Here is a 15,000-nt window from a genome sequence, read left to right on the forward strand (position 1 = left end):
TTTCTTTGTCTCACCTGCACCCATATCCAACAAAGAGGATTACTAATACCTAAGTAGTTCCCGATAAATTCAAGTAAGCCATTTGATGGCTCACTCATGCACAGTAATGTTCATTCATCTTTATTACTATGCTAACTTCAGACAAGCTCACAGTCTAACCTTATACTCTGACCAAATGCTTCAACCTATATCTTGAATGAAGATTGACACGTGTTACGCACACACGCACATACGTACAGTCCGTCGAAAAGGTTACGACACACGTTGAACCACTGTGCAGCTCATTACCACGTTCGGGCTGACCTACGACCGCACGTGCTAATTAACCTACCTATTGTACCTGCTCGTTGAAAGCCGATTTTGAAATGCGTAACGTTGACTGTAGTAGTTAAACTGTACATTCATTGGTGAGTTGCAATTGCAATTCAAAGTTGATCAAATAAATTTTGGGTGCTTGATAATATTCCACATTTCTGTCTACATCATAATGAATAGTTATGTATTTACTTCCATCTTCTTATAAAGGACAATGCTATTCTTTGTATGGAAGTTGGGCTCAAGGATTGCCCACAATAACTGCATAGTGTACAATGTTCTATAGGCTTATATTAGTACCCAGACCAAAGTATTTCAAAATCTATCCCAGGAGTCCTGAGAAAAACTTGTTTGAGTCTTGTTCAATATTACGAAAAATATGCTTACTAACTCTTAACTATTCCACTTATACTACCTTAATTGAAATGAATTATTTATTAATTAACAAACACGAGGTGTTGTATACGACAACTTTTTTTTAACCAACTTCCAAAAATAGAGGAGGTTCTCAGTTCGTTTGTATTCTTTTTACGTTTGTACGCGCATAACTCCGTCGTTAACCAACAAATTCAAAAAATTATTTCATTTTCCAAAGGGCTTACTTCCGAAACGTTTCCTTTGTCATCCGGTCAAGGGTCTGATGATGGAAACCCAAAAAAAATCGGGTGCAACTCTCATAAATTGAAGGCACATATTAAGTAAAAACTTGTCATTCGGGTATATATCTCCGATACCACAAAACAGTGGAGGTTAAGATCTGACCTGACGCAGGAGACACCAGAGAGTCGAGGGAACTCCTCAACGGTATCTACTAACTACCTCGAGTTCGAGCTTATTTTATTCGTCTTGATAAGATTTTTCTAGTAGATAGCTCATAGCACAGACTTTTTGACCTTCTAGATTTTTACCGAGAATTCAAATGTATTGCGGCAATTACCTTTATTTCGGGAAATCAGGGTCAGTTCTTATTAGAATCCAATGCTTTTAGAATTTATTTTAAAATCACAGTAAGTAAAAAAAAATAACCCAAGAGAGAGAGAGAGATAGAGTAAGACAGTCACGTCCTGTGCGTTGAGATTGACAATATATGTATAAGACCTAATTGGAAGAAAAGTCTTGTCAGGTTAATTTCGTGGGAACCCAGGGACCGATTTCAAAAATATTTTTATTTCGTGTTAAGAGTGAAGTGAGGATCCTATTTCAACTTCTCCCACTACTGGGCTTTGTAAAGTGACGATCTATGGAGAGCATTTGAACCGGTTTTCCACGGGACCCCTGGGACCGATATCAAAAATATTTGGGTTTCGTGTTAAGAGTGAAGTAAAGAATCTATTTTGACCATTCCCACTACTGGGCAAATACCTAAGACTTTGTAAAGTGACTATCTATGGAAAACATTTGAACCGGTTTTCCTCGGGACCACTGGGAGCGATTTCAAAAATATTTGGATTTCGTGTTAAGAATGAAGTCAAAAACCTATTCCAACCACTCCCACTACTGGGCAAATGGCTCAAGCTTTGTAAAGTGACTGTTCATGTGGAATATTCGAACCGGTTTTTCTCGGGACCCCTGGGACCGATTTCAAAAATATTTTAATTTCGTGTTAAGAGTGAAGTCAAGAACCTATTCCAATCACTTCCACTACTGGGCAAATGGCTCAAGCTTTGTAAAACGACAGTTCATGTGGAATATTTGAACCGGTTTTCCTCGGGACCCCTGGGACCGATTTCAAAAATATTTGCATTACGTGTTCAAAGTGCACTAAGGAACCCTCTGGAACTACTCCCACTGCTGGGCAAACTGTGAGCCCAGACCCTGGCATTGTCCTTTTTGTAATAAGTTAAGACTTCAGTTTGTTATGTGCTTTAACTATTCACAAAGACTGCCTGGCTGTACTGAGTACGCAGCAAGCCCATTTATATAATCCAGTTCTTACTTGAGCTTTTTGCCTGAAGTCCTGGCACTCTCCAGCGCTCTAATTAGAATATTTACTTGGCACTTATCATGGTTACTGCTCAGCTTAGTCTCAATCCGAGGTTTTACTTTGAGAAACGGTTATTACAAGGAATGTGTTTATTTGCTTGGTATAATCTTAAATGGTAATTGTTGATTTCAAAATTTTGCTGAGTAATGCTTTGAGATAAGGTTTATAGCTGTCAATCACTATCTTTTCATCCACGTAGACTGCAACTAAAACTGTCGACTGTTGGCCAACAGTCGTGATTCCGGTGTAGGTAGGTATCTAATAAAACTTTCAATCGATCGATACCTACGTGACCATTGCAATACGCTTTACAATACGATTCCATTATGTTAAGACTAAAAAGAAAACGTTTAATAGCCCAAAAATTAGCAGGCTGCACAGGTCTAGCATAGAAAAATCATTAACGGCTGTACTTCCATTTCCACTTATCATCGTTTCACTACCTACACAACTTCACAAGACCGTAAATATTCAAACAATGAACATATTTTTTGCTACTTTGAGAGTCATCAATCACACCCCCAACCATTTTCACCAGACGGATTTTTCTTGTTCAGATTATCTTATATCATGCGAACATAATTTGTAAGGGTAAGTAATGGTTATTAAAATTTTATTACATGTTCAGGAAACATTAATCAATCTGCCTAATTTCTTTAAGACTTGCGATCTTGTGTTGTGGAAAATTCTAGAAACTTTGGAGAATAAAAAACGATTGATGTATTTATGTGTGCCTACTTTTAAAATATCGCATTACTAAAACGTACATCCTCGGTCATTCCCCCGATTGATGCTTATCTAGCTACAATTATAAAATCTTTCAACTCTAAATACTTTATTACATAATTCATAATTTTATATTTCTTATTTTTTAGTAAAGAAGGCAAAAACGACATCCGTAATTTAACGAGTTACTGTAGGTACTGTGCCGCGTTACCGAATGCTCTTTTTTGCAAACGCTTTCATCCCGTCTTGACTTAGCTGTGTAATATATTTAGTTTCGCCAACTGGAACTGACTTGAATAACACGAGTCTTGTATTTTAATAGCAACCTAGCGAGAAACGGTGACTGGTCAAAATTATTTATTTAATCGAGAACGAAGATCTACGCACTTGGATTTGATTTATAATTCCAATTTAAAACTATTAGTCAAAATGAATTTGCATATATTTGAGTATATATTTGGAGACCATCTACGGTGCAGACAAATTGAACCTGTTACTATAAATTATTTAAATGCCAGTTTAGCAGCATTTTAACCCGTTAAATTATGTTAAAAATAATGACGTACATATCGGAAAGAAATGAATTGACCTCCTTTTTTTCGCAGTTATCTGCGAAAAAATGATACAAAAAGGTCTACTATCTAATATTGCTGTACCCAATAGACTAACATTTTAAGGGCTTTCAAACCCTCAACCTCAGCCTTGTATAACCAGGCAATAAGGGGTGCCCAATGTGATGTAAGTATGTACCTACATAACCAATCGAATGAAAGTCTTCGTTTCCGAATAAAAACGATATTGCAACATAAACTCTCCTAGAGCTTATAAAAGTATAATAGAACAGGGAATAGCGGGTACATATATACTAAGTAATAGGTGTGTAGATATTTTAGCGTAATGTATTTCATTGAGAGTTACCGAACAAGTTTCGGATGGGCCGACGACATTGCCAATATTAATATCCAAAGATATTGATACTTCTCCCAGAGGAGTACTAACGCTACTTATTGTTAACATTTCCTTACCAAAATGTTCAAACATTTTTCGGTCAAATACTGTTATAATAGTTGTGTCTTAAACATCAAAGGAATCTTCTTTGTACGCACTCAGAATCTAGTAGAATAACGTCATGGCTAGGATTAAAAGCCCCATATGGCCATTTATCTGCCAAGCCCATTAGTAAGCGTAAGACAAGTCAGTGTTTCTAAGAACTCAATAGGTAAATAAGAGTTTAATCTAACAGTAGGGTGCTGATGCGCAATGCAGTAGAGATTGCATAAAATGCGTCCATTGAATCGCTACTAATAATATCCCACCCAGGGGCGTAGCTACCGCCGTATCTGCCGTATCAATTATACGGGGCCCCCGGGCCACGGGGGCCCCAAAAGTGTGTAAGGACAAAAAATAAAAACTTCCTAATTTATTTTCTTTTACAAATATCAAAATTCTGAAAAGCAATTCTTTTTTTTTCCCGCCTTAAGCGTGCGTTCAAAAGTTAACAACACTCTACATCGTTATGGCGGGCTGCGGGACTTCCCCGTTTTACTTACTTCATCTTCAACTCAGCGGGGAATCCTTGATCGATATCGCGATTTACGTGTACGTTGTTGTACTTTACATTGGATATTAAACCACGGAGTTAGTAGCAGCATAAGGGGGGGGAGAGGGCGGTCCGCCACTGGTACCACGTCTCGGGGGGTGCCATCTCGGTCGACACATATCTGCACGACCAGGATGGCACGGGCAGAAGGGACAAGTCACTGAGGGTGCCATTCTAATCTGCAAAGCCTAGGTTCACTACCAGTCACTGCATGCTATTCAAAGAAGACGGATCGCAATCCATACAAAATTGCCCCCCGTCCTATAACAATGTGACGAATCTCAAAAAAAAAGATAAAAATGTTAAAAATAATATGGCATACTCTCTAATTTCTTTTTTTCACACCTTCATATGAAAAAAATGCTTTAAAGGGTGCGTCCACATCTGGCGAATGCGCCGCGAATGCGCAGCACGCGAGCCGATCGCGAGCTGTCCGCGAGCTGCGCGCGTGCATTTTTGTTCGTGCGCCGCTTCTGCGCCGCCCGCGCGCAGCTCGCGCGCGACCTAAGCGCCGCACGCGAGCGGCGCGCAGGCGGCGCGCGACGTCTGACATCTTCGATAGTACTGAGCCAATATACGGAACTGTAAGGGCGAGAACTGATTGCGCGCAGATCGCGCGCCGCTCGCGCGCTCTATACGAGCCTTGCGTGAGTTGCGCTAAAGAGGCGCACCGAACTATTGCAGTGACTGCACGCGCGCAGCTCGCGGACAGCTCGCGATCGGCTCGCGTGCTGCGCATTCGCGGCGCATTCGCCAGATGTGGACGCACCCAAAGATTGTTTAGGCGCTGTTACGAAAACATCGTTCATGGGACTATTTATGGAATATTTTATTAAATTATTTTTTTCTCAAAACTTAATAATTTCACACTGATTTTTAGGGTATAGTTAAAGAGCTGATATTTTCACAGATGATGTATTTCTGTTGCCGCTATAACAACAAATACTGAAAACTAGAATTAAATAAATATTTTGGGGGGCTCCCATACAACAAGCATGATTTTTTTGTCCGTTTTATAAATAATGGTACCTACGGAACCCTTCATGCGCGAGTCCGACTCGCACTTGGCCGGTTTTTATAAAACATGTTTGGGTTTTTTATATCCCAAATTTCAAAAATAGCTCTTTATAAGTTTGCAATGACCCGTTTCCGGTTTCTTTACGTTAAATTAAACCTAGCAAAAACCACCACGAATGATTTCTACACGATTTTTAAGTACTTTTATTTACAATTTTAATCCATGATTATTGGGTGCTCAATAGTTAGTCCGCCGCGGGTGCCACCCGATGCTACGCCGCCACCGCACGGAGTGCAGTGCACTGTTTATTTACGCGCTTTATATAAATGTGCATTAAATGAGTGAAAGGAAAATAGATTATCCCAGCGGCGCTGAGAAAATAAAAAGTTAACAGAAACGGGAAGAGGTTATAAAAAAAGTGCCATATAAGGGCCTCCAAACAATTTTTTATACGGGGCCCCGACAAGGCAAGCTACGCCACTGATCCCACCTTCATTCGTAAACACAGATAATCCCCATTTATCTACTATATTTACTCGTCAACCCACCCAGTGCCAAGAAATCTCTTTGGTAAATAAACAAACCAAATGTACACAAACTGTGTGTAATGTTCCCTGCAAAACTAACAGAAAACCGTTTGGGGTCACGAGTTAAGGCTGTTTCTTGCCTGGAAGATGCTACTAAGAAACTGGGGCTCGCACTGTGAAATCCTCACCGTCAATAGACCTCACTTGACCTAGTAAACTGGGGACATTCAAATCGTCTCGTTCAGGCCCGCGGCTACCCTCAAAGGGCTACGGCTTTTAAAAAATCATGAAAAGACTACACCTCGTATCTCTTTATAATCACCTCAATATTTACACAAAAAATGCAACCACCATTATATATTCGACTTTATTACTGATCATTCTGAAGTTGAAATTCAAATGTCTGCTGGTGTTATTCGGGGCCGGGGTGACACTACGGTATGCATCGGAAGCTGTAATGAAAAGCTGCGCTCTTTTATGAGGATCGCTGTGCATTTTTACCTCATAATTGCGGATGGAGACGCAACATTTTTCAAAAGTTTTTTTTTTCTTTTTGTTACGCGTGCTACCTACCTATATTGTATATCATCTATTATTTTTCTTCGTTATTTTATCATAACTTGGAAAAAACACTGGAATATTTTGAACGCCTTAAAAAATATTTAAAGCAAATTGACGAAAGATAAATCACCTAGACACCACCCACGCTGCCGTTTAAATTAGCTATTTCCTCGCAATTAACGATGCCTCGTAACACGTTCCAATTGTCAGTATAAATGATCATAACTCTTCTATTTACTAACAACTCGGCACAAATAAATCAGTTAATTGCATACAAATACCGTTCGTAATAGACAATTTATCATATTTGCACAGCGCTGTTTCAACACGTGAGCATTGGTATGGTGCGTCAATCGCAACGATAGGTACCTATAACATTGAACAAATCATTAGTGGAACCATCGACAATGTTAATGTAAACCATTAGATGGAAAAGGTCAAGAACAACGTTTCGTTCGTTTGTTTGTAGGGCCAAGTTAACCGAAAACATAAAAGTCAGTTTTCTTACAACAACAGTTTAAGAAAGTATAGGTACCATGATATTTTACGTTCAATTTTCAAAGCAGTGTTTTAAGAAAAACGGTCGCTTATTTACTCGGTGAAAATGGGCCTAGGTTCCGAACTAAGTATCTACTCGACCCTTGAACTACCTGACATGAAGACCCTGATTATTTTAGTCTTATTTTTGTTGGAGTAAGCGTAATAAATTAAGTGTAGATGTGAAGATAGTGCTTAGTCATCCAGAAAATTAATAGGTATTACCTACCACATCTACTCACAAATAGATGCTTACTCAACACAAGATCATCTTTTAAACCGTGATGAAACAATATTCCCTAAAAATGTTCTAAGCTCAACCACGTCTATAGAAGAGGGCTGAAAATAAAAATATAATTTGCATAAAAAATCTTAACACAATAAGCACTACAACTAGAAAACATCCTCACCCTCTCTTTTTTATCAAAGGAGAACAAAAAAAATGGTGCAAAGAATCTGACTAAGCAAATTGTGCGCCGTGTTCAAATTGCAACATCATTATTTTTATAAATTCAAAGGGACAAAAGCTCTGACAAAGGAAACGAAAGAAGCAGTTATCTAGTATTTAAATTCGTTCCAATAACGATATAACAATCCATGTTATATATTTTTTTAAACGGCTCATCACATTTTCTTTACATGACTCGGCCACTAATGAGAGCTCTCCCATGCATAAGCGTTCAAAAACAATACCGATGCATGTACATTTACATACACAAGCATGGCTCACCCGTTTTCGGTAAAAAATGTTTTACCGAAAACGGGTATACATTTAGGAACTTAGATACGTTTTGTTAAGCGTTTATTCTATGCATAGGTAATTTTTGCCAATAGATATTTGGTATGCTAATGATGAAATACAGGTACTTACCTACTATCAGTAATATCTTTGATGTACGCGTTATGGGGACAAATATTAGGAAATGAGGAGAAACCTTTGATGCCAGATAAATTGGCTGGTCTATCTTTAGGGCAGATCATGCATGAAAATCGATTTTACCCTCGAGTGAGTTTACGAGCCACTCTTCCGGGTCGTTATCCTATGAGATGGTCTGTGGAAGGGCTGAATTGGCGTAGCATTTCATCATAATGCGGTTTATTATAACTAGGTGATTTTGCTACGAAATACCATTCGTAAACAAACAATCGCAATCGCGAAAATTTATTTCTGGCCCTTCCAGCCGGAAATTCACATCATTTAGGTGGTTGTACAAAATTGCCCATAAACAACTAAAGTTGGCTGAATAAAAATACAGTTCTATGGATAGTGCGTGTAGATGTCACTTCCACACATTATTGTAATTTCCAAGTATCTACTTAAAATGAAACAAATACATACCTACTTATACAAATACATATAATATGGAGAAAATTAATGTTTACAAACCTGAAAAAAAAATGAGTGTTTGAGAACACTATTTGATTTGATTTAAACATCAAATTACTTCTCAATAAAAATAAAAACAATATAAAATTGAAACATAACTTTATTAAACTAATATATTTTAACTATGTATAGTTCACTCTAATTATCCCACTTTTTAGAGACATCAATGTATTCGCCATCTGGTGATACGTAATTCTTGATGGGAGGCGTCGCGACAGGCCCTTGGATCTCATAGGGAATCAACTGCATATCAGGCTGTGGATAATTATTAGCAAGTCAGTGAAAAGCATAAAAAAGCAGTTTTATTGTACTCAGTATAATGAGTGAAAAAAATTATTCAAGGGAAATGTACAAGGTGTACCAAAATAGCTGTAAAAATACCTTGGGTATATTTCTGTAGGTATTAGATAGAGTTCAATTATAACCGTTCTCACAGTTGTATCTTTCATTTTAGTGAAATAGGTTTGGTATATCAATGAAAACTCGTATTTTCTTATTGGGTAGTATGTACATAATGCGTAAAATATTTGTGTGGATTTCAAATATTGTAAATCCAACAAATATTTAAACCCCTTTACTACTTTCCTAAATTATATTGATAACTTTTAGATGTTAAGTACATAAAATATATATATTTTTAATATTTCATCCTCCGAGCCTTTTCCCAATCATGTTGGGGTCGGCTTCCAGTCTAACCGGATTCAGCTGAGTACCAGTGCTTACAAGAAGCGACTGCCTATCTGACCTCCTCAACAAAGTTACCCGGGCAACCCGATACCCCTTGGTTAGACTGGTGTCATACTTACTGGCTTCTGACTACCCGTAACGACTGCCAAGGATGTTCAATGACAGCCTACAGTTTAACGTGCCATCCGAAACACAGTCCATGGTGTCTTAGATATACTTAGAAAGTATATACAAACTTAGAAAAGTATTGCATTGGTATAAGCATTGGTACTTGCCTGATCTGGGATCGAACCCGCACCCTCATACTTGAGAGGTTGGTCCTTTACCCATTAGGCCACCAGGACTCGCCATATTTTTAATATTTACTTAGATTTAATACATACCATAATAGCCTCATTGTACAAATCTTCTGACTCTTCCAAGAGCTTGTCAAGTGCCCTCCGCTGTGCTCCCATAATTCTATCAATCTGTGCCACGTTAGCAATGTACTCCTGACGCTTGTACCGAGTCCAATCCTTTTGTAATAATGCACGGGCTTCTATGACCTCAGGTGTCAGTTTTGGTTGTGGCCTCTTTCGTTTACTGTAATAAATTGCAAGGTCATTATTTGTATTTAAAACTACAGGTTTTACTCGATAAAAAGTTTTTATTCACTGCAGTAACATCAACCGTTTTTAACTGATTTCCAAAAAGGAGGTTCTCAATTCATCAGACTCTTATATAAATGGCAGTGATAACTAATAATTAAAGCCATATGTAGATAAGAAAGAAACAATTAAATATGACATTAAATAGAAAACTGGTCATGGAACTTTATTTTCGCACATATACTTACTTAAAATTGTCAAGCAATTCAAGAGGCACTTCCATTTCGTCAATAGGTTTGAGCTGGCGAGCATTTTTCTCCAATCTCCTGATCTGTTTCTCAAGCTTCTTACGACGTCTGTCCTCTCGAGCCTTTACAATGGCAGGATCAATTTTTTTCTTCTTCTTCATTGGTTCTGCCCTGAAAAATTTGTTCAGATTTCTAAGTAAGGATCTATTCTGAGAAATATATCTGACTTCTTTATGGCATGCTTGTTTTGAGTAATAGGTATTAATAAATCTCGTTAATTTGTATTATCTAAATGTAACAGAGGTGTTATTTGATACTATCTCTTATATGATTGTATAATTTTGTGATTGAAACTTACCATAATTGTTCTGTAATTTTAAACTGCACTGCTGCTGTTGTGGCAATGCCTCTACTTGCAATTGGTATGTTCGGAGTAGAACATAAAGCTAATCTGAAAATATCAGAATATGAAATGTTTAATGTTGATAAATCGTAGTACATTTTATAGGTTATGTTGTGAAAATCTTGACCCAATGAACTTACTTGGAGAACTGCCTTAATAAAGACAAATTTAACATTGTTTTTACACTATACGGGCACTTCAAATATTAATATTAATTCTATTTATTTTATTTCTCAGGCAGACGGACAGATTGAAGTCACGTTCCGATTTTCGGACGAACGAGTATAAACGTCAAAGATACAAAAAAATATACTATTTGTTGTTTTTATGGCTAACTATGGATGAAATTATTTTAATATTTAGTACAATTTAAAGCATAAGGAATAATATATAGGCTTTTACCCAATATTGTGCTTCTTACTACTCGTACAATGGAACGTAATATTAACGTTCCGTTTTACTATAATTTGTTTGGCTACTGCTGAGAAACGTGACAATAGACAAAACAAGGATTTCCAGGTTTTAAGGTAGAATTCCGTGGATCACGGCTGCGACAGCCGCGCGCGGCCTACGACAGTCGTCGGCCGCGCGCAACTGTCGCGGACCTCGGCAGCGGCGCCATACATTTTCATAGGTTGACTATTGTCGCGCGCGGCCGACGACTGTCGTAGGCCGCGCGCGGCTGCGTCAGCCGCGACCCACGGAATTCTACCTTTAAACTTTGATTATATATGTAAATGGTTTTAAAGTTATTTGATTTTCCAACCATCTACAATAACATTGCATTTTTTTTATAAAACTAATAGGGTTGAAGGTAGAAGAAAGCCACAATGTAAGTAAGCATATTGCATAGTAGGTATGTAACGAAGACAAACAGTGGGCCCGAGAAAAGGCGTTTTTTCATTATTCATTGATTCACAACTCCCTGAACTTACTGAAAACAAATAGCACATCAATCTTTTACGGGACAAGTTACCCACACACATATTAATACCTGTGGGTTAGCCCCGCAGGGCATCTGAGGCGGATGACGGGGAGTAGCGACCCCGCGGGGCTATATATCCGAGTACTCCAGGGAGAGTATACTGTCCCCCATATCCGGCTTGCCCGAGTGAAGCATGACGGGGGATGGGTCTCCCGCCTCTTGGCTTGCCTTGATCAGCCGGTCAGAGTGGAGTCGCTAGAGCCGAGTTAACAGCTCTGCTCGGAGGGTAGGTGCCTCGTGGTAATTGGCGAGTGGGCCGGTGACGCTGGCCCACAGGGAGCGCGTGATCTGCGTTTAAAGTCCGCCGAGGTATCCTCACCCTTCAGCCGCTCATGTACCTGTTGCCCTCTTGTTTTTCAGTGCACTTCTGTGCAGCAATTCAGTGACTGATTCCCGGGGGCCCAGAAAGTGAGGTGGCGATTCTCCACCTGCCACTTTTACGTGTATTTATTACATTGTTATCGGCAGGTGCCATAGTTCCCGTAGTTTCCCCATTCGCATTCCCATTAGCATCCCATCACAATAGCCCAAGTAGTTTTCATCCATAGTTAGCAATAATTTAGCACAGAACCACAATCCCCGGTTCTGTACATATGAATGTACAGAACCGGGGATTGTGGCCACAATCCCCGGTTCTGTACATATGAATGTACAGAACCGGGGATTGTGGTTCTTGGGTACATTTCTATAGTGTATACAGGGATAATCGTCGGTTCAGTGTCACCATTTCATTAAAGTTGTCTCAAAAGGGCTTCAGCGTGTTGGCTTCGACCCCACGTTCACCTCCCAAAAATCCGGAACTCTATAGTCCCGAGGTCTGGTAGAGACATACAAAATAATACCTGTGGGTTACATAATTTATGTAAAATAATAGGCATGACGACAAATTTTTAAATTCCTTTGTATGATGTAGGTATACGTCTATTTTATATGAAAAATTATTAATTTTAAGAAAATGCGAAGTTTTTTTATCAAATAATTGCATTTTTCTCTGTCCACTTTGAATCAGGCGCGAAAACGCTTGTCAGTGTCATGTCGTCACTTGTGACGTCACGACTGAAATTACAAGACGCAAGTAAACAACGCTCGTGCAATAATTAAGTTTTTTGTGTATATAAATATGAATTCGAAAGTGCATATAGAGATGACGTCACGAGCTCTGATTGGTGTTCAAGATATCATGGCGGATTGCCTTATTTCGTAATTTTATTTTATAAAAATACATATTAATCACATTATTAATAAAGAAAACAATGCGCGTTTTATATTCCAAGCTTCAAGTTTAATTTAATAAATATATTATTTTAATGATTTTTGATTACTGTCATCATGCCTATTATACCTACTTGAAAATTAGTTCCGAGCCGAAATATAATATAATTATCTCAATGATCTAGCAAAGTACCTACATATTCGAATATGTAAGCACTGGTGAATAGGTAGATACTTTTGCCGAGGAATCATGTGACTATTTACCTATTAACACTATGTGGCTCAACTGGCTATTGTCTATCAATTACCACAACTTTTAAAGATAACGGCTTTGGTATTATTGACTAATTATCTCTACTAAAAAAGTAATTTGAAATGGAATTTAACATTAACATCTGTTTGGTTTTCCATCTATTTCATGTATCGAGTGGTAGACACTTAAAGATACTTAGGTATCATTTTAGATAAGGCAGTGTAGGAAAAGTTGCCAAAGTATACCTATAGCGTGCAAAACAAACCATGCAAAAATTACATTATTACCTAAATAGGTACATTACACTATTAGGTACTACTCCGTAACTACCTGTTATAAATGTACGTGCCTAGAGTTTTAATATATACCTACCTCTTATAATGTTTTGCATTTTTTTAGATAATGTAGTTATTTATGCCATGCGGGGAACTACCTATATGGTCCACATTAGGTAGGTATATTGTTTATGGGTCTGGTTATTTCAGGGTTTACAGTCCTATCCAGGATCAATCCCACATCTACTTAATATCATAGGCTCCTTTGAAAGCAAATAATACTTTTCATCTTAAATGTAGACTAGACTTTTTAGTATTCTCTTCCTGCTTACTGCCTTTGCCGGCAAGTATTCTCTTAGCATTCGCATGTCGTACGAAATGGCATACATTTTCCAAATATTTACGTTGAACATTTACTAACAGGCACTTATCATTAAGCCTAATCAGAAGCCAGCTCATTTCTATAGAATTCAGTAGTCTCTCTAACTGCCAGAAATATTTTGTCTTTGTTAACATCCTCATTGAACGAATTTGTATTCAAAACGAAGCTCTGAACGCTTGTTATGAACTTAATTGGCAATAACGGCCACTTATGAAGATAGTCTTCACTTAGGAACTGAGGAAACCAAAATTATGTGCCTTGATGAGGTTCCGTATGTTTTACGTGATTATTAGGTATCTTCCTGCCCTTATCCCAATTTAGTATGAGCGCAACATAGTATCTTCGTTTAACATAACTAGGTAGGGTAAACTGGGTACGGTTGTGCCAGGGTACGGTAGTGACAGTCGCAGTTGTAACGAAACTATACGTAAAACGGGGGAGGTTGTGAGGGAGAAAGACGTGGCTCACAAGCCTAAACACGTTCCCCAGTATTGCGTTAGCCGGCGCACGACGTTGACGTAAGCAGGAGCCCACATTGCTTTTCAACAATCAAAAGTAAGTATTTTTGTTCGATTTCGTTTCCTAATTACTGTTATTTTTATACAGATAGATTATCTTGTTATTTTTTTCTTTAAAAGTTGAATATTAATATTTAATTACAAGTGATTTCTTTTTACGTAAAGTATTTGGCAAAATCATGGCGATTTTTTGTTTTCAAAATGATGCGTTGGGTACGGTTGTGTCAATTTTTTTGGGTACGGTTGTGACGAATATCTTTACATATAATAAATCTCATATTATTGTTTTTTGCTTTTAGATGTCCAGGATACGTTTGCGGAAGACCGAAAGAGCGCAGTGTGATATCAAAAAATAAAAAGATGCCGATGAAGAAGTGAAACAAGGGATTTCGTACGTGTAGCTCAAGCTACAAGCCTTTCTACAGCTACAAGTTTGAACAGAGCAAATGTTGTTTTGTTGATTGTTAAAACTATGTTTGTAAGCTTATTATGTTAAACATTTCTACAATAAAAGATATTATAGACCATTTTGATATATGTTTATGCATGTCACAACCGCCCTTGGTATGTGGCCGGTTGTGACACTTTCCCATTTTTTTTTAAATTGATCTTATGAGTAATACATTGTATTAAGGAACAATATATGAGTGTTTTTACGTACACAAATGTACAAATTGCGATACAAGTTCCTTTTCTGCGAGCTAATTAGTCAAATATCAAAATTATTGGTGATCAAACGAAAATTGGCACAACTGTACCCAGTCTACCCTACTCCATCATCGGAAGTCATGTCCT

The 15,000-nt window shown here is 38.0% G+C and overlaps 1 protein-coding gene and 1 long non-coding RNA gene across 2 annotated transcripts; one reads left to right on the forward strand and one right to left on the reverse strand.

Annotated features, from left to right (window-relative positions):
- Positions 1-8,737: 8,737 nt before the first annotated feature.
- LOC124640458 (39S ribosomal protein L40, mitochondrial) lies at positions 8,738-10,883 on the reverse strand. Its single transcript, XM_047178235.1, has 5 exons — positions 10,721-10,883; positions 10,536-10,628; positions 10,178-10,348; positions 9,726-9,924; positions 8,738-8,910 (listed from the first exon to the last, which is right to left on the reverse strand). The coding sequence occupies exons 1-5, from the start codon at positions 10,753-10,755 to the stop codon at positions 8,794-8,796; spliced, it is 615 nt and encodes a 204-aa protein (XP_047034191.1). The 5' UTR covers positions 10,756-10,883; the 3' UTR covers positions 8,738-8,793.
- Positions 10,884-14,042: 3,159 nt separating this feature from the next.
- On the forward strand, positions 14,043-14,732 carry LOC124640190. Its single transcript, XR_006985537.1, has 2 exons — positions 14,043-14,242; positions 14,505-14,732. It is a non-coding gene; the product is annotated as an uncharacterized LOC124640190 (long non-coding RNA).
- Positions 14,733-15,000: the final 268 nt, after the last annotated feature.

The sequence above is a fragment of the Helicoverpa zea genome, chromosome 20 (assembly GCF_022581195.2).
Source record: "Helicoverpa zea isolate HzStark_Cry1AcR chromosome 20, ilHelZeax1.1, whole genome shotgun sequence".
Taxonomy (NCBI): domain Eukaryota; kingdom Metazoa; phylum Arthropoda; class Insecta; order Lepidoptera; family Noctuidae; genus Helicoverpa; species Helicoverpa zea.

Bases quoted from the DNA above. Each gene is read 5' to 3' on its own strand.
- LOC124640458 (XM_047178235.1), bottom strand. From the start codon at position 10,755: ATGTTAAATTTGTCTTTATTAAGGCAGTTCTCCAA. The intron at 9,925-10,177 runs GTAAGTATATGT...AATTTATTACAG, and splicing joins GAATTGCTTGACAATTTTAA to TAAACGAAAGAGGCCACAAC. The intron at 8,911-9,725 runs GTATGTATTAAA...AATTATCCACAG, and splicing joins TGTACAATGAGGCTATTATG to CCTGATATGCAGTTGATTCC.